The sequence below is a fragment of the Perca fluviatilis genome, chromosome 9, assembly GCF_010015445.1.
Source record: "Perca fluviatilis chromosome 9, GENO_Pfluv_1.0, whole genome shotgun sequence".
Taxonomy (NCBI): domain Eukaryota; kingdom Metazoa; phylum Chordata; class Actinopteri; order Perciformes; family Percidae; genus Perca; species Perca fluviatilis.
This window is the reverse complement of record NC_053120.1, coordinates 25868832-25894494: the sequence shown is the minus strand read 5'-3', so window position 1 is coordinate 25894494 and position 25663 is coordinate 25868832. Positions and strand designations below refer to the sequence as shown.

Here is a 25663-nt window from a genome sequence, read left to right as displayed (position 1 = left end):
TGACACTCGCAGTATGGGGGTTTGCTTTAATACATTTTAATGCTGTACAGTGTGTGTGTGCGTAGAAATACAACTATTCCAATACAGCAGGTGTTGAGCAGCACCCCAGGCCCTCCTTCTTGTATAATGCCCCCCCTCCTGTATCTGTATCAGTGGTGGCCTATTACTCTGTAGTCTACACACTTGACTTTTTCTTCCTTTCCACAAGACAATCCAGCATGTTAATTGCAAGGTAAACAACTGAAGAGGAGCGTCAACCCCTCAGGAGCTCTTTTCCTCTCCTCCCTCCCTCCTGTTCCTTCCTCTCGTCTTTGCTGAGGCGAGGTTGGTTAAGCCCCCCTTCAGAATCAGAATCTGGACAAGCACCAGTTGGAAGCTAATCCGACTCGCCGACTGGACCCCTCCTTTGAAACAGCACAGCGGGGGTGAACTGATGAAAGGAAGGCTGATATGAGGCAAACAGAGACACAGACACAGCCTGCCTCAGACCCCCTCGCTTCGTTCGGCACTGTACAACAAGGCATTTAGGACTTTAAAACAGCACAACCTCGTCAGACTCACTTCGTTATTCAAACTCAAGGCTGGCCTCCAACTTTGTTTTAGGTGGGACGTTTCTACCCTGCTGCCACTTGATGCCCATGGTTAAGGCACTTAGGCCCTAATTTACTAACACTAGCACAGTTTGCGCTGCGTCTGTTTATGTGAGTTCGGTAATAGCGCACGCTGTGCTTCCACATTTTGCGTAGTATTTATCAACCCTGACACCCATCAGGCAATCAGCGTCTTTCTCCGCCCACTATACCGTAAATTGCGCTGTAGCAAAGCGGTACTTGTGCTATGATATGACTGAGTGCAGACTGCGATATTCCCACTGCTGATGCTAGGACTGTTTGAAATGATCCTGATGCCAATATTTGTAATGTAGCGAGGAGTTTAACAACTGCTGGAATGGGATGTGAACGCTGAGTGGGAGATTCAATTTCATCTTTGATTTCTTCCAGTAACTCTAATATTGCATGGCTGCTTGAAACTCGATTGCAGCTGGTTTAGACCTGCTTTTAAGAGGCGGAGAATTTCCCCCGCAGAATAGAGGCGCGCTCTTACTGACAGTCTTTGTAAATACCACGGAATATATAATTAGGTGCACTTTGCGCTTATCCTCCCACCTTTTTGGGTGGAACTCCCACTTTCCCCACGACCCTCCCACGAACGCATATTGAAAGCGCAACTTGTCTCTTCTCGCTCATGTGGCAGGCAATCTGCGATTTTACCCAAGCGCGCCCTGTTTGTAAATAGCCCGCATCGGTTACGTCCGTCTTTGCGACCAATTAGCGCCTGGAAACAGGCGCAAACGGCTTGATAAATCTAGCCCTTAATGTCTAAACTGTGTTCTAATCACTATCAACATCCTGTTTATTTAAGAACGGACCGCTTGACTGGAACATAACATTTCGCTCACTGTCAATGAACTGCAGCAGCAAAATTAGCTTCTACTGGAGTAAAGAGCCTATAAGAAGGAAAAGCCTCGAGGTCATGCAAAATTATTTTCTTTCGCACCACTGCCCTGTCAACAGCAAAAATGAAATAATGAAATAACTAGTAAAGTACCACATTTTTAATTTGAAAAGGTGGCTCCAAAATGTGAGTGTTCGTTTTTGTCTCCCGCTCTTAGTTTCAGGTTCAGTAAAATCTCTCTTAACAAATCTTCATACTGTCCAGCTGCTGAAATCCAGATGAGAGACGGGTTGATAAAAATTTGTGATATGGATAAGATTATCTTAGTCACCTTTAATTATGACACAGCAATTAAGCTTTATGAAGAGCAGCAGGTGATTTACGGATTTTCTATGCCCTGAGTTTTTACCTTCCAGGCTGCCCTAGCCTCTGATTGGTGGAGGTTGCACCTGAAAGGTAGACTGCGGACACTACTCAGGGCTGGAAACTCAAATGCACATTTTTTTTAAAAGGTAAAAAAACAAACAAAATAATTTAATTTATACTTTTATATACAGTAAATATTCTCCTTAAAAGATGATTGAATTGGCCATCAATCAAAGATAAGGCTGTATTTAAAACAAAATGTGTTTCTATGTGCAATTTCAAATTTCTTTTAATTGACTACCAATCATTTGGAAAGCCAGATAACCATCTCACTAATAATGTGGTATTTGCTATGTAGATATATTAAAATGGGAATTTTAAGTAGAAGAACCTCTGACTTAATGTCCCTCCCCACTACTGAAACCAAACCAAAGCTCTTGTGTGCACCCCTACTGCTAATCACCGCATTATCCTCGCTCTTCATGTTCACATTTCAAGAGATTAAAAATAGCAATAAAAAAACAAACACAAATGACCTGCAGCCGACAAAGAAGAATCTGGTGCGGTGCTCGTTGAACTGATAAATTTGGCGAGGCCTCAGTCTGGGCGTTAACTGCGGATGAAAGCCGCGTGAGTTTGAATGACTTTGACAAGATGGAGTAAAATGAGATTTTGATGTTTTCAGAATAAAGAAAATGAAAAATCAAACCAAGGACATTTTTGTATTTTGTCTTTGAAACACAGAACAGACTAATTGTCTGTTAATATCTGAAGAGTATCTATTCATAGACTTAGACAGGCACACACGCAGAGGACAACTTGATGACAGATGGAAAGAAATTATAGGCAAAGTAGCATTAATATTCCATCTCTTACCAAACAACCAAAGCCCTTCCCCCACCTCTGGTACCACACACACACACAAACACACACACACACACACACACACACACACACACACACACACACACACACACACACACACACACACACACACACACACTTGTGTATGTGCATACAAACAGTTCTCCTGGAGAGCATTTCTGCTCAGCCTGAGACAAACAGGAAAAATTCTCCAAATTCAACCACTCCCATCCTCCTCCCTCTTCCTCCTCTCCTTCCTTCCCCTTCCCTCCTTTTCTGCTCCCACTGAACCCCAACCCCCCTACAACCTGGTCTCCTTCCCTTTCCTTTCCTCTCCTCTGCTCCCCCTTCCCTCACTGCACCCGCCCAGTCCCGCTGCCCTCCAGCCCTGCAGCCTCACAGCAAAGTAGAGAGCAATCCCTTGGTGGGTCAGCCAGATTAAACCGCCACTGTAATCCGCTTGGCTTTCACCTCCTTGTCCTCAGCCGAAGAGAGAGAGAGAGAGAGAGAGAGAGAGAGGGATGGAAAAGAGAAGAGAAGGGGTGGGTGGGTGGAGGAGCAAAAGGGCAGAAGGATGGAGAGAGAAAGAGAGGTGGGGAGAGAAAATGTAAGATATAAAAAGGAAGAGAGACAGAGGGAGGGGAGAGAGAGAACAGAGAGGAGGGTGGAAGGGGGGAAGGGGGAGGGCAGTGCTGGGGGAAGTAGCTAAATGACAACAAGGGCATGGAGGGAGAAAAACAAGGAATAGAAAAAAAGGAGCGAAAGCCGGAGAAAGAGAGAAAAGCAGAGAGAAAGGCAGTACAGGGCTGAATTAAAGGAGTATGAAAAGGAGGAAGTGAATAATGAATCTCATAAAAGAAAGATATTAAGGACGAATAAGAGTCAAATAAACTGTGTTAGGAGAGGGAGCGATGAAGGACAGTGGGCTAAATCCTGGTGGTACAGCTTCTGTGGCAAATAAAACAAAGCACACACACATATTCCTGTAATGATGAAATTTGTTTTGTAAGAAATCTGTTAGGAAATGACAGTGCCCCTCATGGCCAATCAGTTTTGAATGCTTCCCGTCATCCCCCAACTAGTGTAATAATAAAAACGCTGGCGATCTGTGGTGAAATGTGCCATCCCCTCAAGTTTTGTTCAAATCTCATCAGCGGCGTTGGAGTGATCAAACATGAAGGGCAAAATTATTGAATGAATGAGCAATGCTCAATGTCGTGAATGTTGCAGATGTAGCCGGCTCCGGTTGAATGTAAAGATTATGGATTGTTTTGTCTGGTCATTTGCAGGACCTGTGCTAGCATGGCTAAATCATACATAAATATAATGATGTAATATTGATCTCTGCTCTCTAGGAAACATTATTATTTACCAACTCTTTCTAAACAGTTTCCTAGTCATGCCGGCTAGTGTCGCAATGTGGTAAATACTGACTTTTCCACACATCATCACCTACTACATTTATATGCAAAACATTTTAGCAAACATAGATTAATAAGTGCAGAATTAACATATTTCTAGCTCTGTTTTTGGTCTCCACCAACTCCTGAGTGACATATCTGGCTCTTAAGCTTCAATATGTTCATTAGCTAGTTCTGTCTGCTGTATGGTTCTGGGCAGGTAGTTACAGAGAAAACAGCTGCCTGTTGCGGTAGAAAATGACGCTATGAGAGCTGCTTGAAATAATAGTTTGATTAGGCTGTTTACGTCGTTAACAGTAACCAACAACTCCTCCGGACTTAATGACAAAATTTGTTGGTATGAGATTGACTTTTTGTTTTAAAGCCCGCAAAACTTTGCTGTACAATTGACGAAGTGCAGAGAAGATATTCTCCAGTGACCCGACTTCCCCTGTTTGATAGTCAAGTTAGGCTATGTTTAGACGGAAACAATCTGAAGAGAAAACGCAAAAGCGGCGTTGCGTTATCACTTTCTATTCCGCGTTTAGACGATAGTGGGGTTTTTTTTTGGGGAGAATCTGCGTGCATATGGTGACGCAAAAGTGTGTGAAATTCAATGTAGTATGCACACCAGGCGGCTAGGTGGTAGTGTGACTAGTGGCGATTTCTTTAAGACTGCAAGGGAAGCTCAGCTTCCCCTAAAATGTCTAAAATTGAATGGTCAAATATGTACTATTGTGTTAACATTTTATTGACTAAAATGCTTTAGAATAGGTTCATCTCGAAGACGGTTGGTTCAGAATTGGCTGACTCGATTTCCTTCTCATACATTCACGTTCGAAACTAGACGGTCATTAGATAAATGCTGCGATTATGTCCCGCCCACGGACGCTCAGCGTCTCTGGGGGTCAATGAAGCAGTAGGCTGGCCTGGACACTGGGCTTCTGCGTGATGATTGGAGGGTCTGTCAAATGACTGTATCTCCTTTTGATTGACAGCGATTTTTTACTATAAAAAGTCACCGAAGCTGTTCAACTTCAAGCAGAGCTCAGCTCAGTCCCATCGCGGATTTTGCAAGTGTTGTTGAAAGACGAGCTGCTGCAACCTATTTCTTGGTATTTGCTTGGCGAAATTGCTAGCCAATTTTCATCATACATTTCATACAATTATACACCACAGTCCTTGTTTCAGTTTAACCTAATTCCCACATTTCCTCCTTCCAGTTTAATATCGTTTTGTTAGATAGTTTGTTCAGTCATTCATTCATACAGTAGGCTAGGCTAGTGTTGTAGGGGTGAACTAGCCAGCTAGCAAACTGCACACGATGGCAGACAATGCTAATATTGTCGACCTGATTTTGGCAAAGCCATTTGAAAGTCTTCTTTATGACGAGAAACTTAAAATTAAACAGCAGGGTTAGATCAACACTTAAGATTGATTTAGTGCAAAAGACAGGGCAAAGTAACAGGTCTGTTCAGCTCTCCTGGTATGACAAAGTTAGCTGGCTGACTGGAAGTGCTGTGACAAAGAAAATGTACTGCTGGCCATGCCTCTTGATGAAACCTTCTCACGGATATTATAAATTATTATTATAATAATAATATAATTATTGTATTATATTATTATTATTATTATATAATTTAATTATTACATTATTATTATTATATATACAGTACAGGCCAAAAGGTTGGACACACCTTCTCATTCAATGTGTTTCTTTATTTTCATGACTATTTACATTTTTTCATGGACTAACATTGAATGATTTTTCACTTCACAGGTGTGCTTTGTCAAGGGTTAATTAGTTGGAATTTTTTCCTTATTAATATAAAAGCAAAGGGTGGCTACTTTGAAGAATCTAGAATATAAGACATGTTTTCAGTTATTTCACACTTTTTTGTTAAGTACACAATTCCATATGTGTTCGTTCATTGTTTTGATGCCTTCAGTGAGAATCTACAATGTAAATAGTCATGAAAATAAAGGAAACGCATTGAATGAGAAGGTGTGTCCAAACTTTTGGCCTGTACTGTATTATTATAATATTAATATAAATAAATGTAGGCCAAAAATGAGGTTCCCCTCTTTGAATGACCAGCAGCCGCTGGTGTGAAGCACTGCCACACAACACCACCAAGTCCGCGCGCCTGCATAGAACCTTCCTTCTACTTCTCTCCCTAGTAGAGCGAAACCAAAACATGGCGAAGCAAAAGCTGACAATTTTGTCTGGACAGACGAGGAGGTGGCACAACAGGGCGTGGACTGGGAGTCCTACCAGTCAAAATATATAGACATATAGACCGAATTTCTTCAGCAGTATCCTGTACCTGGAGGGTCGTCATATCCACACGAGAAAGACGCTGTGTGTGTGTGTGTGTGTGTGTGTGTGTGTGTGTGTGTGTGTGTGTGTGTGTGTGTGTGTGTGTGTGTGTGTGTGTGTGCAGAAGCAAAGCCACAAGAGAAAACAGATGAAGCTGCACACATGCCACGGGTAATTTGAAACATTGATGAGCATCTCAGCCCTGTTAATCAAGTTATACTGCAATCATGACCTTAATGCTAATAAGATAAACAAGTCAATTTGTGTACATGACAGTTTCAATAATCAGAGTATTGCCACCCTACGGTTACAGTTCAACTGCATCTAAATGCACTCGTCTTAAGTTACTGTATTTATAAATGCAAAATTCCACATCAATTCACAGTGGAGTCAAGGCTTCAGTCTGAATGCGGGAACTTACTGAGCCAAACATATCGAACACACAACACAACTTGTCTTATACGGTATTTTAAACCACATCAAATCAATCCTTCATTGGAGTACTGTGTTTTAATGGTGTGCCTTTTAGGAAGTGTGAGAATTACTTTAACAAGGTATTTTTGCAAATTCACCCTGAGTCATGAGACGCCGAGCTCCTGTCTGCTGGTACAGTGCAGACATCTAACATTATCATCCGTGTGTGTCCGCTGGGTATATGGGAAGAGTGTTAAAGTGTGGAAAAGAAATAGAGTTAACAGGTATCCCCCTCCTCCGCTCCCCCCAGCTGACAGAAAGGGGGGTGATGAGGGAGGGAGGGAATGAGGGAGAAAGAGAGAAGAGAGGGAGAGGCAGGAAGAGGGAGGATATCCTGCAAGGAAAGGCTGTGATATATGAGCAGGCCACTTCAAACAAGCAGGGGGAGGGGGACACTCCTTCTCCCATAAAACCAGGGGAGGTAGAAGGAGGAGAAGAAAAGAGTCAGAGTGATTTAAAGAGGGAGTTACAGTAGAAAAGAAGAAAGTTGGTGCCAGATGAGCCAGAGTGGATAGATCTGAATGAGAGTGGGGTGTCCCCACTTTCGCGGCACAATAAAAAATACAAAAAAGTAGAAAAGACTGACCAGGCACTGCCTGCAACATATTTAGACACAGATCTGCAGGGGGCATCTTTAATGTTGAAATAAGGCCTGATCTCAAGTAAATGAGTAGAAGAAAAGAGCTTAAAACTAATGCTGCAACTATTATTTTACTAATAAGGATGGCCGTTTTGTTTGTTTCATGTCATTTATCAAGTAAAACAATGCCACAATTTTTTTGAAGAGTGTTCATTTGAAATTAATTTGGACTAACTAGCTGAAGGAAACTTTACATGGACATTACAAGTGCACAATGTGTCATAAATTCTTAAATTTTACACACTAACATTTTTCCCCCCTAAAATATTCAGTTGGTATAGAGGTTTACTCCTCAACACAGCGGCTGCGGGTTGGACTCCGACCTGCGGCCCTTTGCTGCATGTTGTTCCCCCTCTCTCTCTCCCCTTTCATGTCTTCATCTGTCCTATGAAATTAAAGGCCTAAAATGCCCCCAAAAAATCTTTAAAACAAAAAAAATATTCAGATGTTTTAAGAGGAGCCCGTGATTTTCACCCAGATCTTTCTAAATGCATCCAAATGTTGTGGCTCTTCAGAAAGGTTTTACTGCCACAAAAATACACTTATATGGAATTTGCCTTGGTGAAGGAGGCTGATTCACTGATTCACACATGGTCTTTTTGCACCATCATCAGAGCTCAGAAAATGGAATTTGCAAATACGCCACTGCTTATGCACCAAAGTCGCACAAAACGATAAAAGAAGGACATAAATGTTTAAAATACCAAGTGATTGACCAACAAATGGTATTTTCAAAATCAGTATTTCTGTACTTTTGTCACCTGTTCTTAATATTAAAAATAAACACTAATACATTCCCAGATTTCCTCAGCAAATAATGACTCTTATTCATCAATGCATTTAAGAGATCTAACAACCTTACGTGAAACTCAAAGCAAGCCATTCCCACACACACACACACACACACACACACACACACACACACACACACACACACACACACACACACACACACACACACACACACACACACACACACACACACAGCCGTGCCCGCGTCCTATACAAGAAGTGATTGATGATTTCAGGAAGGGCCTCTTGGGCAGAGGAAGTCCAGTCTGGGTCAGACTTTATCCACACATCCAGGCATGAGCATGACCATCTGCATGCACTCAAAAATCACACACACTCGTAAGTCCACACTTCCCCAAAACACACAGGAACACACTCCTATACTAATTTCGACATATGATACTGCTCCTCTCATGCTGTTTACTATATAATATCTTTCCTGTGCTGTCAGACAGCAGGAGTATGAGTGAGAGAGGCAGATAGGTGCGGCACAGAGTCAAGGTGTGCGGAGTGAATTGGGCATGCCGGCACAGCGTACAGTGTAAGCGCTCTGTGTGCCATTGTGGGCCAGCATGGGTCTGTTTTTGACAGCAGCCATTACAACAAATAATTGAACAGCAAATGAAGACAAATGATATGATTGCAGTGCGCGTCCCAGCAGTCAATCCGCTATCTAGGTGGTTCCCATTCAAAGCCATTGATCAGCTTTACAACCTAAGTAGCCGGCCAGGAAACTAAATGGTGGCAATCAATGCTATTTAACAGATTATTGACTGCTGACTGGTTGCCTGAGATCAAAATAGAGACACAGGGATGAAGAAATAAGCAAATGGAGGAGTGGAATGAAAACACATGAAATTGGAATTGGTTCCTTTGCTTCAGTGATGATAAATGGGAAAGAAAAACACTGAGACAGCAGAGAGCGGGGAGAAGGAGAGAGGTTGCTGTTTTCGTGAGCACGGCTGAATGTGCATGATCATGTGCATTTAATGAAGAAAGCAAGCAAGAAGACTGAAAAAAAACAAAAGAAAAGAAGTCAGAAAGTAATAAAGAAAGCTCAGTTTGCATACAGTCAATGTTACCTAAAGACTCTCACTTGTCTCACATGTGGCCAGATGTGGTCTGTGTGCCTCTGCGTTCATGTGTCTCGCACTACCCATGAAGCCTGCCCACCTGAAAACTCCACACATTCGTCGTGCTTTGGAAAAATAAAATAAAAAATCAGCTCAACAAGGAAGAACCTCAGCAGAATCAGACGGTGCTTTCTGCTCCTCTTTGTTCAGCCAGTCAAGTGGCGCACAAGCTGGCACATCACAGCAGCCGCTTGCACCGCAATTACATCCTTTTGACTGCATGCTCCTTTGCATTCGGTTCGGTTTGTGTTTACAATGCACGAACCATACTTTTGGGCCAGCTTATCCGGCCTTTGGTTGGGGAGAGAGTTTTGTTTTTGTGTTGCTGAACACAAGAGTGTTGTGATCATTAGTTAATGAAAGTGAATAACGGGAGCAAAGTGGAGGTTGATTCTTCTAAAGATTAACTTCAGTCCAAGCAGACACAGAGACTGATGTGGAGTGACAGGAAAACCTGCACTGACATTTATATGTGTGTGAGTGAGTGAGTGAGTGAGTGAGTGAGTGAGTGAGTGAGTGAGTGAGTGAGTGAGTGGAGTGTGTGTGTGTGTGTGTGTGTGTGTGTGTGTGTGTGTGTGTGTGTGTGTGTGTGAGAGAGAGAGAGAGGATGGGGTGGTGTTTGACAACCTCCAACAGTCTCAAATCACTGTAGTGTTTAATACACACAGTAGTGTGTTACCATGGTGACTGGGCCCAGCTATGGGGCCCGACTCATGAGGCTGCAGGTTTGTGTGTATATCTGTGCTATGTTCATATCATATGTATGTGTGTGTGTGTGTGTGTGTGTGTGTGTGTGTGTGTGTGTGTGTGTGTGTGTGTGTGTGTGTGTGTGTGTGTGTGTGTGTGTGTGTGTGTGTGTGTGTGTGCTATAAAACCAGCACTTGAAAATATACCAGTTGCATTTAGATTCTTGTTGGGCCTCAGATTCTGCTTCATTTGTGATTTTTGTTCTTTATCTTATGTCTACATTTCCTTAAATTTACTCTAAAACAAAATACTGTTTGTGCTTTGAAACGGCAAAAAGGGGCCACGCTTCAGCGAAACACTGGGTGCATGTGTGAGTGTGAATACGGACTTAAATATGGCTATAGTAGATGTGTGCCTCTGAAAATGTCTGTGTGTTACTGTGTATGTGTGTCTCCCTGCCTGTGTGTGTGTGTGTGTGTGTGTGTGTACACTCCCCTTGCCTTTTCTCAGTTCAGCAGAACCTCATTAATTCAGCAGGAATGGAAATCATTTCTGCACGGAGTGCACAGGAGACAGAACGAGATGGAGAGGAAGACGCGTGGAAGGGTGGGGGTGGTGTCTGTGGGGGCACAATGAATTCTCAAATTTCTTCATTTTTCTTTACTGAAAATCATTCTATTAAAAACCTAATAATTTAATGTTCTGGGTAAATAGCGCAATTAATTTACGATATTAGTCACAAAGGGAATTCTACACATATTTTAATACAATCTAATCATAATTATGTTACATTGTGATTTAGTCATTTGATTGACAGCTCTTGAGAAATAACACGTCTAATCTCAGCCTTGATTTATCTAGATTGAAATCGCATAAAGTTCATCCAGTATGTCCTTAAAGACAAACAAATCGACTGGACAAGCAACCAAATATAGCAAATGTCCAGATGGATACATTAATAAAAAGGTAATCTTCCTTATGTAGCATCAGATCAGAGCAGAGCCTCCTCCATCCCTCCCTCTCTCCCCTCCTCTTGCCATCTCTCCATCCTGCAGCCCGCCACCAGACAATATGGAGCAGACAGTAATCTGGCCATGCACTGAAGAGATTACAGCATCCAGCAGAACAGTTGAGCACAGAAGAGAGCAGCTCAGTTCAGAACAGCGCGTTTCTCACAGGGAGGACGAAACTCGAGTCAACACAAAGCAGGAATCTACCGTCCATCCAACCAAACTGAGCTGGCCAAGCTGTTCAGAAGAAACCGCTGTCTCACACTCGCAGAGTGTCGTCTGGTCGCACACACTCCTTCAGTAAAAGCTGACCTTTTCAGAGTGCAACAGAGTTTAGTGCAGTGTTGTGGATCTCTCTCCAAATGTCACTTTTTACAGAAAAGATCTGATGTGATAAAAACAGATCAGACGGCGCAGGCGGGACACATAAGAGGAATAACACATGTACAGCATGTGCACACACACACACACACACACACACACACACACACACTGTGCAACTTTTGGTCCTTGCACACATACATTCATGAACACACTACAGCTTAAATAAGCCGAAACATTCAGTCATAACGAAACAGATGTGCTGCCCTATTTATCCATTCAACTTAATCATGAGCGATATAAATAACTGATCTGAAGGCTTACATGCAGACAGCAGAGTCGAGGTTGGAAGTTCACACGTTGCAGTTGTTACTAAGTACATGATGTGGATTTTTGTAATATTCTGGCCCTCTCAGAAGAATTAACTCTTGACGGCAGCAGGGGCCGCCTCTGACCATGCGCTGACCTTAAGGCTGGCTAAGAGCGCACACGGGCGCACACACACACACACACACACACACACACACACACACACACACACACACACACACACACACACACACACTACAGTGATCGGCAACCTTTTTAATATGAAGTGCCATTTTCAAATGTTCTTGTTAATGAGTGTGCCATATCAGCATCGAACCCCCGTCATCTCAGCAACAAGGACTAGCTAATCTTCGCGGAATGGGGATGGGGAAAAAGTCAAGCAAACTACCGTAAATAGCAGGTTATGATCTTGCATGCCAATGGCTGTGAAAGAGGTCATTTGGCATGCAGATTGGAACATTTCCAAAAAAAAACAAAAAAAACATCTTGCACACTTATTGCTTGTGTGCCATTGGTTGAGCTACCGGGTGCCAGTGGTGGCGCACGTGCCTAAGGTTGCTGACCCCTGACTTATTCTATCTTTTTTTCTTCACTGTGTAAAAGATAAACTCTAAGTAAGAAGGCACAGACTGGCAAAAATCTTCACAGTGATACATTTTTTTTCGTCCAAAAGTCTGTTTTAATGACTTCCTGTTAATATACCAATACGTGTTGTAGAGTTCCAAGAACATTAACTCATTACTCCTTCCAAGTAATTTCAAGGTTGTCATGAGCCAGCAGTCAGAAGGTTTCAAAAACTCAAACTTTTAACTTGTTAGTTGTAGCGAGTATACAAACTTAAAAAAAGGACTTAGAATGAGAAGTGGTTCAAAGGTAATTATGTTAATTGTTAAAGCATTTTGGGTGAGCTGCCTTCCTCTTGAATGAAAAAGAGGAAAGTGAAAAGTGAAAAAGTGTGCGGGAGGCTAACAGGAGAACCAAGGGAACAAGGTGAAGAACAGTGGCGTACAACCAAACCCAAGGTGAGAGCCTGTGAAATGGAAAGCAGGAGAATATAACACTCTGACGATGAGGGCAGTTCATCTTCCCTTTCATCATGATCCATTCACATGTTCTTCTGTTTCTGATGAAGACAAAGGCCTGATGATGGACAGATATAGCGGATGTAAAGAAGAAAGGAGGAACATAAGTGGGGCTGAACAGGTTTTTAGGCTAACTGTTGCAGAGGTTTGCAAAGGAACATGCAAAACCCAAGAACCCCAGATACAGTCATTTGCATCTTACACACACTTCATGTCTGAAACATGAAACCAAACAGCCAACATATGGTGATATGGTGATATATATATATATATATATATATATATATAGATATATATATATATATATATATAGATATAGATATACACATTTACACATATATGTATTTATATTTGTGAGACTGCCATCCAATACACATAGAAAGGTTACTTTGTCGTGCACAGAAGTATATTGGCCAGCATTTATGCACACTTCTGGAAACAACTTCACAGAGAAAAGAGAAGCTGCCAAGGTGCGGATGTAGATACAGTTGGCAGGTTGAAATAATAGCGCTAAATTCAGATAGGTAGAGGAGTGAAGGTGTAATGACGGAGGGAAGGAAGAGATGAGGAGATGATAATGGTGTAGCAGAGAAACAGACCAAAGAAAATAAAGGTGTAGCCCACTGTTGGATTTATATGATGGGTGAATGTGTACAGAGTAAAGGGATGAACAGATGAAGGTGTGGTAAGAAATAGGACAAAGTTCTGAGGGTGCAACTGTGGAGAGAGAGGAGAGCTGAAGAAGCCAGGTGTGGCAGCAGCCACAGAGGTAATCAGTGGGCCAATGGGGAGTCATTCCACTCAGAGTGAACGGGCTGCCGAAGTACCTGGAATAAAAATAATCATTACACTGCATTAAAGTCAGTGTCGGTAAATATACCCTGGGCAGCAGTAAAGCACGCTCACTTTGGCCCCCGCCATCAGGACACTCGCACACCTTAACGCACACACATGTGAATATGTAAAAACACACACACACGCATGCAAATAAAACAAAATGCTAATATTTGCGAGGATGTGACGTCTCTCTGCACGGAAATCAGCGACTCCCCTGCTGATTCTGTGCATTCATCCCCTCTTTACAACGACAGGCTTTAAGCGGAAACAAACCGTTTCCTAAATATAACTCAACCTGCTCAAAGCACGTTCATTACCCCCCCCCACACTCCTCTAACTTATAAGTGTTATTTTAGCAACAGAAACCCTGACAGAGGCTTGCTTCTCAGTATTGCTGCCTTTGGAAAATGAGGATTAAGTCTGCATTTAGGGGAAATTGAATTGCAAATAAGGCTTTGTAATTGTTTTAGTCTTTAATCCTAGCAGGGAGGGCCTCAGTGTAATGCAAAATTGAGACGGGCGAACATCTCCGGCATTCATCTGAGGAAGGACTGTGTTTGTTTCACCACTCAGTTCAATGAGACTTAATAAGCAGGGTATCCGACACGCACACACGAAAATATGTACGCACAAGCACAAGCATAAGCAAATACACTTCTGCACACACGCCTCAACCCATGGGCTCATTGATAGAGTGACCGGTTTATTTTGGTTGTGTGAGTTTGGGTGCCCAGCTGGTACTTGAGACTGGTGGACTGGCAGAGCTGTGCAGCAGACAGCAGACACACAAACACACACACACACACGCAGAGACACACACACGCTGTGCCAGGGACACACTGTGCCAGGCTGCGACGTTTGCCAGCTACAAGCCGGCCCACTGCCACAAAGAGAGGCAGAGGCAAAGGAGAAAGGGCAGTACAAAGTGTGCATGAGTGTGTGTGAGAAGGAGAGAGATTGTAAGAGTGGACAAAGATGTGAAGAAAAGACAAAAGGAGTGACAGACTTTTAGAAAAAAAGGATTGTTATAGTGTTGAAAAGGATGAAACTCGAGTGTCGAGCAGCAAAACAGTTCCGACTTGAGGGAAGAAGTGAAGCTGAAGTTACTTATTAAATCAAACATTTATCAATTTCTCAAAGCAATTGAAATAAACTTCATTTGCATTTTAATTCGTTCAAAAACCCGATGTGACAAATGCTACTGCAACATGTAAAGACAAGCATGCAACATGTAGAATAATCAAGAAGAGGGGAGGGAGAGGGGAAGTAAAAGCTGCCATCTAACTTATTGTTAAAGTGCTCATATTATTTTTTGGGCTTTTTCCCTTTCCTTTATTGTGTTATATATCTTTTTTGTGCATGTAATAGGTTTACAAAGTGAAAATTCAAAGTCTACCCCAAAGGCACTTACCATCTCCAACAGAAAACACTGTTCACAAACTGCTCCAAACAGCTCTGTTGTAGTCCAGCCTTTACTTCCGTGACAAACGTTCGTCACTTTGTAACACTGTTATAATGCTCGCCTATCTGCTAGCGTGGCACACCCTCATACTCTGCTTCTGACTGGCTAGTAGTCCTTACTACTAATGCGCATGTGCGACTCCCAACAAAGATGAAACAGAAGTGAGATGCCTCACTCTATAGCTAAAACAGAGAGCTCAACACACAGGGTGAAACGAGGAGCTGTGCAGTACAACAAATATATGGTATTATAAACCATGTAAACCTATTCTGATATAACCTCTAAATACAATTATGAACCTGAAAATGAGCATAATATGAGCACTTTAAAACTTACGACAGCTATGACCCGATGTTTGGTCACTGAGAAAACAAGTCATCAAACCACTGTTAGCGATGGCGATAAGGAAACAAACTAAATTGTGTTAGTACCAACAAAGCGGTCATTTTCGGGTTGACCACAACAGTCGAAAGCACCAACTACACAATCGGTGTTTTGCGGTGGCGGCAGCAGGAGTACAAGGCAACACCTCAAATTTATACAACCACTGGAAGTTTCACCACAAAACATAGCGAAAGGAAGCTCTGCAAAGACTCCAACCATCCTGCCTGTCCTTCTCGCTTTTACAATTTGAGGTTGATTGAGTTTTTTTTATGAAAATTGTTGTCTGACTGTTCTGCCACCAAAATCCAGTTTTTAACCCCCGCACTTCTAAAACCAAACCTACAGGCCACACCCCCACTCTCCACCTTGCCCCCCCCCTCTCTCCTCCTCAATAGCTACAGATACAGAAATGGCACATCCTAAGGAAAGCTCATTGTGGGACTGGCTCTAGTGGCTGTAATTCTGCACCAAGGCTGAATTTCGGGAAAGAGACTTCAGATACAGTATTAGGGGACCACTAAGTCCTATATAAAGGCATCCAAAGAGCACCATGTCATGGGACCTTTAAGAATCAGGAGTAAAAATCTTGATCTCAAACGTCCTGTTTAATCCATAATCTTGCAGCCTTATAAGTGTCCTCAAATACTTTCACAGAACGTCCCACTTCTTCAGTTCCTTCCCTTGCACGGTTTGCCAAACACTAAATTCCTCAGCGGACAGTTAACGTGCGCTCCTGGACCTCTACAACAACAAGCAATCATGCTTGACTTTTTTAAAACTTTTCTTATATTATGTCCACCACAGCAGCACCAGTGTGAGCAGATTTAATTTAAGGACTTGGCGTAAAAGAAGGAAATGGCTTCACAACTCCCCGAGTTAACCAACAGGAGCGTGTGTTTAAAGATAGGTTTCACTCCCTGGGACCGCCTGACAATCCTCGTAACCATCGGCAGGGTTTTAGACCTAATGAGGAACGGCAGTAAGGGAGTGCTGCTCCAAGCTTTTTGCTCTGGGAAGAGAGAACAACAGGGAGCTACGCAGCTGGAAAAGTTGACTGGAGACGAGCAGCGTCACTTTGAAGACGAACCTACTTTGAAATTGAATTCGTAAAACAGTAAAACGCTCACAAGTTATCGTACGTCGTTGGAACATTAAATCAGGTTGTTCTGCACTCTCCCGACTTAGGACGCAGAGTTATTAAAACACAAAGTCAGTGCAGGTTGCCAAAATATGCAGAAGCAAACACAGCAAAAGCATCATAATTGCAGTAATTTATGCCATTTTGTGCAGAACAGGGTCTCTTTACACCAGAGATAAATGGATACTGTAAGTGAATGTGGTTTGGGAGTCACCTGTGTCAGTGAACTTCAAAGGTGTGTGTGTGTGTGTGTGTGTGTGTGTGTGTGTGTGTGTGTGTGTGTGTGTGTGTGTGTGTGTGTGTGTGCGCAGAGATGCAGCCTTGGCAGGAGAGAACACCACAGACAAGACGCCAGTGACAGAAACACCTCCGGCATGGAAGGTCGCCCTCTAACTTCCAACCCCCTGACAAATTGCTCACTTCAATTCTCCACAGTAAACTGGTTTCAGTCGAGGCAAACAAGTGATGAATGTTGCTCTTTTTAATTATTGAACCATAATCTATTTCCTAAAAATGACTAAACTGAAACAGAACTGGCAGCATTCACCCTAGTTTCCCTGGGAGAGATAAACAAATGCCCCGAGGGGTTCCTCCTTTCCCCCAAAAAATAAAATAACAAAAAGGGCCGCCAGTGGGTAACTGGGTTAGAGAAATTAAATGGGACTGGGTTGGAAATTTGCATTCAAGGAGGGAAAGTAAACGCTGCAGGGTTTGGCTTCTACAATAACTTTACTCAGGCGGATTCATGGCATTTACGCTGCTCTGGCTAGCAATATGCACGGCATAGCTAGCACCAAAACTCCGATAAACTATGAGAGATGCAGACTTCAAAAAGAGTCCCCAGTGTCTGCAGACACCTCTTTCTTCCTGCACGCTGATACATCTCCCTCCCTTCTTCTCCAACTCCCTCTTGCTTCCTGTTTCTCCTCCTCTTCTCCCCTCTGCCGCTTGTCTTTCTGTCCAGAGTTTGTTGTCTCCATCCGTCTGTCTTCATGTCTGTCTCTTCTGTCAAACAGATCCAGGAGATCATGCTTGCAGATTCGAGATCAAATGCTAAACCACAGCGCATTTTAAGCTTGCCCAGAATGAACCTGCGATGGAAGGGAATCATAAACAATATTTGATGTTCTGCTTCTGTCACTTCCAGACCTCCAGCCGAACACACACACAGCTTGAGGGCAGCACTTTCAGGCTTTGTTGCTTCCCTCAGATAGGGAAAGGTATACACAGATAGAGGAGCCAACTGGCCTTTTTCATTTAGGCGGCAACAACGGTAAACAACGGCACACAAAGACGGCGTCCTCTCGCTCAACGCCGGTCTGCCTGCAGCCTGCACTCCACGCACTGTTTGATACTAAAAGACGACACAGGCGCGAACGGACGAGGTGAGGAGGGGGTGGGGGGAGATAGAAAGACAGATAGAGACGGACAGAAATGGAGACACACTGTTGTGGCATGCCGTTTGTGTGTAGGCTATATTTAAACCGAAAATGGCCAGGAGAAAAAAAGACATTGCCGTGCCAACGCCGACTCCATGCCTCTGCTCTCTCTTTCTTTTCCTCATCCCTCCATCCATACCTACTCTGCCTATATTATGGATGTTATTATTATTCCTGCATGTCGTCATGTCGCCCCCGCTTCTCTCCTTCCCCCGAGCAAGAAAGCGGGCACTACTGGCACCCAGCCAGATTACCCAATCAATCTCCTCTGAGAGAGGGGGAGGGTGGCGGGAGGAGAGGTAAAAGGAGAGAGGGGGAGGATAAGAAAGAGAGTGTGGAACAGAAAGGAAAGGAAAGAAAGAGCGACGGGGGGTTTGGGCGTTGAAAAAGACCTGAGAGGAATTGAAGCAGGAAAACGGTGCAGGATGAGTAAATTCTGTCTTTCGGTTTAAAAAAAAAGAAAAGGACAGAGACAAAGACAGCTATGAAAGGAAAGGAAGGGCTTCAGCAGACGTGTGCCGAGTGAGCACCTGGTACGGCAACACGGGGAGTTGTGGAGATGGAAAACACACACAAAATCCCACACAGAGTCCAGACAAAGGCTTGGCCATCAACGGTTGTTTACAGAGTGCCGCTCCTCCCCTCGTGCCACCTGTTACTGTGGTCGAGCCTAACAAATGTTTAACCCTCTCAAAGAATCCCCAGGCAACAGCCAACAGTGCACCTCCATCTATCTACTGTCTGCACACTGCACAGACTTTGGAATTGAACTCACACTTATTTCCATCGTTTTTTCTTTCCTATTAATTGATTTAGAGCAGAAAGTATCAGTTTTTTAATTGAATAGCTGAGTGACAGAAAATTAACCAGTGAGAATTTCGATAATTGTTTTATCATTTGAGGCAAAAATGACAAACAAAACACAATGTGGGGATTTACTTCTTCTGGTGTCTTATATGACAGTAAACTGAATACCTGACAAAATAAGAAAATTGTAGACATCACCGCGGTGTCTGGGAAATCGTGATGGGCATGTTGAACTCTTTTCTGACTTTTTGTGGACAAGACGATTAAAGGGGAACTATGCAGTTTCTTTAGCTTAATTTACTTTAACTGAACAGCTTCGGAGTAATTGGAATGGTTTTATATATATATATATATATATATATATATATATATATATATATATATATATATATATATAAAAAAATGGCGCCTGTGAGTAGAAAAACCACCCTTGCAACTTTCGGCCGGCGAGCCGCCGGCCTCAGCATAAGGAAGTATCGCGTGATATCAGGTCTCACGATGTAACGAATTGCTTCACGGCACTGCATACATACGCCCATTCAGGAACCGGCTAGCTATAAGAACAAGGTAGCGATGGAGTTTTTCACACAAGTTTGCGTCACGGCTGAGCTGGCAAAAAAGAAACAGAAAGCTAGGAAAGCATTGTCGGAGGAACAGAGAAAGAGGAACCGGCAGACTGACCGAGCGAGGGCTCAGACACAAGTAAACATAGGATCTGCTAAATATCTATTCTGAAGCTGTAGGGGGAGCTCTATAGAGAAACCTGCGAGCAAAGAGCGAAACTGCATAGCGCCCCTTTAATTGATGATGAAAATAACTGTTGGTTGCAGCCTTAAATTGATTAATCTTTTAGTCTACAAATATCAGAAAATAATACAAAATCCCAAACACATTTTTGCCCAACATGTTCAAATTGCTCATTTTGTCCAAAGAATAGTATTTTCAATTTACAGTGATATGAAACGGAGACAAATCCTCACATTTGAGAAGCGGGAACCAGTCTTGTTTTTGTCATTTTTTTTTGCCTGACTGACGACTTAAACGATGAAACGATTATCATTCATTTTCAACTAACCATTTCTGAATCAACATTCACAAATGTATTAAAACTATAGTTTTTCCTATCTCAATCTATTTTTGATGCTTCAAAGAAGATGTATAGATGCCCTTATTTGACTCCATTCCATCTCAACCACCATGACAGTTCTCGTCAACAAGCGGAGAGCTGAGTGGAGTCACTGAAGCACTGCGATGTGAATGACGCACTTGTGACACTAAATCTGTGACACTCCGCAGGCTGTGAACCCAGAATTGCATGAATCGCAGATGTTCGGGGTTGCGACCTCTGGCTGGGGCAAAGCAAAATGTCTGAAACAACAAGGAGGAGTGTATCACTTCCTGAAAGACTGTTTGTCTGTGATTGCATGTGTGTGCATGCATGGTTGTGTCAGAGACGGTAAAAACAGAGACTCATTCTTCTGCCTGCTTTAATGTGAGCAAGAATGTGTGTATATGTGTGTGTGTGTGTGTGTGTGTGTGTGTGTTGGTGTGTGTGTGCGTGCGTGCGTGAACAAGCCTCCTCGCTAGTCAATATGTATGCTTTCTTCATCACAAAGCTCCCATCCTTTAATCATTCATATTGAGTTACAAAAGAAGTGCCATGTTCTTATAATCAAACACGTTTTCCTCAACAAAGTGCTCTTTTGAGGAACATTCAAATTTCTAGCAGAAAAGAGGACTATAAGATCTCTTTTAGTAAATAAACATGATTAAATGGCCATGTGAAGAGGAAGGACGGAAACACAACTCCAACAATTAAGACGACAAGAGACACCAATCAAATGACTTTACTGAGATACGAGGCTTCAGGCTGTTCCGGCTCTTTAGATACGGTATCGTCTCGCTGACTTTGAGTGTGCGCATGCGAGTGTAGGTGTGTGATACGCACACAAGCGGGCCTTCATGTGTGAGTATTTACGTGTGAGTTTGAGTGGCTATGATAGCAGATTCGCCATCCAGGGGTGAAGCCAACCAGCGATCCAGCCAGTCAGAGGCCTCTAGTTCTGGGAGTGTGGCCAGGGCTCCAATCCCACCACATTCCCCTGGATTAGCTGTCAACCAGTCCCCAGATCTGAGGATTAGCACATTATATTCCATTATCTTTCCAAAACTGGAGAGTCCACAAAGTCTACATCATCGCTCACAACGAGGGCCAGGAGGACAGGGCTGAGTAAGAGGTGCCTTCAATCCGGGCCAAATTGAGCCAAACTGAGCTGAGCCAAACCAAATCTGTAACTAAGACTGTACGCTGGCTCAATGTTGCCTAGCAACCATATTAGTTCCAGGAAATGAATAAGCAAACTGTATTTCTAAATATCAGTTTTACAGCACAGTGCTGATATTTTCTCATTGCTATCCACAACAAACAGACAGCGTAGCTAACGGAGAAATTATTTAATTTGAAATTAAACATAAATAAAAACAAACCAATCCTGCCCGATCTCACACACATTCCTCTTTCACAACTCCTGCTGAACGACACACAGAGCGGAGCGCGTGCGACTCCTGGGAGCCGTGTTGTTTTTCACTCTGTGATCCGGGGGGAATGAGGGAGCCGTTATCAGCAAGGGGCCGCGATAGAGACTTGATCAGGCCGTCGGTCTGCGGGGACCAAGGAGCCAGAGTTAATCAGAGACAGACAGACCCCTCATCACCCTGGGGATTCACACGCTTTGACCCTGACACTTTCCCTCTCTCTGTCACACAAACACACAAAGACACACACACACACACACACACACACACACACACACACACACACACACACACACACACACACACACACACACACACACACTCACTTGGTAACAGTCACTAAAGCACGGCTGCTCACACACACACCTACTCTTACATTTTACTACTCATACGCTCTCTGGCCATGCACACACACACTTTAGTTGATTGTCACCTAGGGGTGAATCTTAAAAAAGGTTCCAGCATTTACAATCAACACTAAACCAAATAAAATACAAGTATAGTATTCCTTTATAATAAAATAGCATCACTAAAATGCAGCACCCCACTGGGTCAGTCATTAGCAACTCATACTGTGCAGCAAAAACACTACTCAGAGATGCAGAACTTTATTTTAAATTCTAGTGCATTTCAAAGAGAGCAAACACATGAATTGGAATTCTGTTGTGTGTACAAAACGATCCACACAACATCTAGAATGTTTTAGAATATTATAACTTAAGGAGTTAAAGGCTAACAACTAATTCCTTTAAATATGATGCGTCACCAACAGATCAGCCCTCTCAGACAGACAGCTCACACACTCTGACTTCCTGAACTTGAGCCGGGTCAAAGGTCAAACAGCCATCGGAATCCTTCGCTCACAACTTAAGTTATGCGCTTGTCTGTTGAAAATGAGCTCACAAGACCTCATGGCTTCCTTTACTCCACTGGATCAAGTCCTACACTACAGTCTACATTTTGTTTATTCACTCTCATGTTCACATATACAGTGTGTTAGTGTTAGTGATCCTGACTGATTTATGTAGCCAAGAGAGAGAAACACTTTTAAAATGTCTCTTTTTCCCGGCGGCAGAACTTGAAGCTTGATGTTCAGCCATATATTTAGCAGGCCTGTCAAACCGGAGCCGTTAAAGAGCTGACATGCAGGTATCCAGCTGGCCCACCTCTGGAGAAAGGTGTAGGAAATTATATTGCATTTAGATTAATTAGACACAGTTGTCAGATTTAATTAACTACTAGGTTTAATTAACCATGTAATTAATCTTATGGTGGTCCAACACATGCACACACACAGACAGACTGGAGCGGAGACACACACACATTAACTTGTGCTCACATACACATGCGTATTACATGCACAACAAATGTAATCTGTTCAGCTGACAAATGCTCACACTTTTGCTGTCAAACCTCATAAGAAAGTTCAACTGAATGGGTGACTGGCTGCGGGCTAAAACAGCCTGAATGAAATGCGTACGGCAAGAATAGCACCTCTTAATCCATTTCAGGTTTTGCTGCTGCCCAGATGGAACGATAATCTAGTGGCTGAAGCAGTCTGTCCAGTCAACATCCTAACACCCGTGTAATCTATATTTAAATACGTCTCAGGCAGCATATCGTGTGGACAAAGCCAAAACGGAAGACACAGAAATCCATTTTGAAACCCAAACTGACAGAAAGTGAGAGGGTTGAGTCTGTTAGGGCCACAATCACATCAAAATGGTCATTTGCAGTAATGGGAGCTGGACTAACAAAGACTTTCAATTGACCAACCAGCTCTTGTGTGTGTTCGATAGGTTACTAATCGACTGCACCAACTCTTCAGAGGGTCAAGAGGACCGTGGACTCTGACCCTTCATTGCCCGTCCAGCCCCTGCAGCCAGCTAGCAACTAGCAAAGCCTGTCCAGCTCTAAATGTGTCCTATGTGTATATGTATTGTGTGTTAATGTGCTTGTGTGATCAGCCAGCTGCTTTATGTGCTTTGACCTTTACTAAAGCCTTGAGTGGACCAATAAATAGCCAGGCAGCGCTGTGACCTTTCACCTCAGGCCGACAGTTTCGCTGAGACCTGAGGGGTCAGGGGTCAGCGTTCGAGGAAGTGCAGCCAGCAGCTGAGCTACAGCGCTAGAGAACAGATATCCAACCAAGGCTGATCATGTGAAATGTGGCAGAATGGCATGTAGACGATTAGACTTTAAAAATTCAAAGATGGCAGTCTAAGGGCTTTCCAATAAAATATACAGGTGGTGTTCATCGTTGCTGCATTTTTAAAAGCATGCTACTTCAGACGTCTGGCTCAGAGACCGTCCCATCCAGAACAGAGGCTGCAGCATGCAGACCAGGCATGTCAAAACAAGAACCAGCAGCATTATCACAGACAGAATAGTTCCCTCTCTCTGATACACACTCTGCGTGTGCTTGTGTGTGCTCACAAGCATGTGTGAGTGTGTCCAAGTGGTGGATGTGTGCATATTTGTGCCCCTCATACACAACTGGAGGGTTGTTTAAGTTCACTCACATAGTCATGGAAAGCCTTGGCCTCGCTGGAATGTTCACATGTCTCCCTCCGGTCCGGGGCAGCGCAGTACAGATCCCAGAATACACTGTGCACACAGGACAAGAGAGCGACAGCAGTTAGACACTTCACTGTGTGATCCAAAGATACATTATGTTTCTGGCTTGAGTGTTTCTGAGGTGGATGTGGTAGCAAATGAAGACAAGTTTGTTAACAATGTTATGAGTGAAAGTGGTTAAAGTGGAGTGAAGGGGGTACAACAAATCTGCTAAGACAATTATAAAGTAGAGCTGGGAATCATTCAAAATGTTTAAATACTGGCATGAATAGGATACAGGTACAATATATTGAAATTATACTTTTTTTGAGTAATATAAAGAAATGTTTCAGTTCCTTTAACAAAGCAAGCCAAACTCTCTGAACCAGCAGTGTTTGGGTGCTGACGTAGGTAAAGTGTATCGTAGCACACTGGGAGACTTGTGTCAGTATTATTTGTTAGTTTTTATTTATTAAACCACAAGTCCAACTGCGACAGCAGCGTTTAACAGTGCCTTGACATAAGCAGTCATACAAGAACTTGGCAGAAATGACATAGTTTAGGAGACGGCCTGTTGAGAGTAGAGCACAAGTTTGATGTACCGAGTAGTAAGAGCCATGCTTTTTTACCAAATAAAATCCTGTGTAATTGGCAAAGTCATGATAATCAAATTGACAATAGAGATACAACGCGCAATCATTGTCTGTTATCTTATTTTCTTGATTAATTATTTGGAATAAAATTTTACAAAGCCCAAATTTACATAAACTTGCTTGCATGCTTGTTTTGTTCAACCAATTTTCACAAACCCAACAATATTTAGTTTACTGTCATAATTAACGAACATCATATATTCACCTATTCACCTCCTATTGAAAAGCCCTGTAAAAAACATGAACCCTCTACAGTCAGATACATGTTAGCTGCCACAGTCCAGCCTGAAGCCTGCAGCAGACGGGTCACCAAATGTTCCTCTCAATCTGCTCTGGCGACCTGCAAGTTATTGACCAATCAGCTGTGATTATGTTACTTACTGCCCAATCGGCCGTACTCATATTAGTTAATTAGACCAATCCCACTCCTCCAGGGCAGCAGAGGCCACCAGGTCCCACTCCAAATGGGCCCTTAATTACTGCAGTGAAATTAAGTACCTGCTAAGCCGGTCCACATTAAGGACTTCTCCTTCTTCAAGATAATGATTTCATGGACAGCGTATGGATAAAAAAAGAACTGCTGAACTCAATCTTGCTGTCATTTAAAAGTGCAAATAAACTGTTACATGCATTATTTGTGCTGATGTTAGGGACAGCTGTGACAACTGATATGACTGCGAAATGGAGCAGAAAATATTAGCCGATTGCCCATATCTGTCATATCAGAATCGCTCACTAGGGTTTGGTGCTATTATCTCCTAAATACAGTTATTATAAAAACATTGTTGATGATCACTGATCTACACTTTCCCATAAGTTCTTTTTATTTTTCATTTCAAGGACATCAAGAAAACAAGAGTGCAACGATAGGTGTTGTAAAAAATAAAAAAGAATGACACATTTCAACCCTTCGGCACATGATACCAAACTCTCAAAGCATATGAACTACAATAGAAATGTAATAAAGTATTTAAAGAT

General features: G+C 42.8%; 1 protein-coding gene across 2 annotated transcripts in view; it reads right to left on the bottom strand.

Moving 5' to 3' along the window:
- ssbp4 (single stranded DNA binding protein 4) overlaps positions 1-25663 on the bottom strand; it is a 97031-nt gene that overhangs the window by 43338 nt on the left and 28030 nt on the right. For both annotated transcript variants that reach the window (XM_039811584.1, XM_039811583.1), the window contains exon 4: positions 23999-24083. In XM_039811584.1, coding sequence (XP_039667518.1) covers positions 23999-24083 — 85 coding nt within the window. The remainder of the gene's footprint in view (positions 1-23998; positions 24084-25663) is intronic.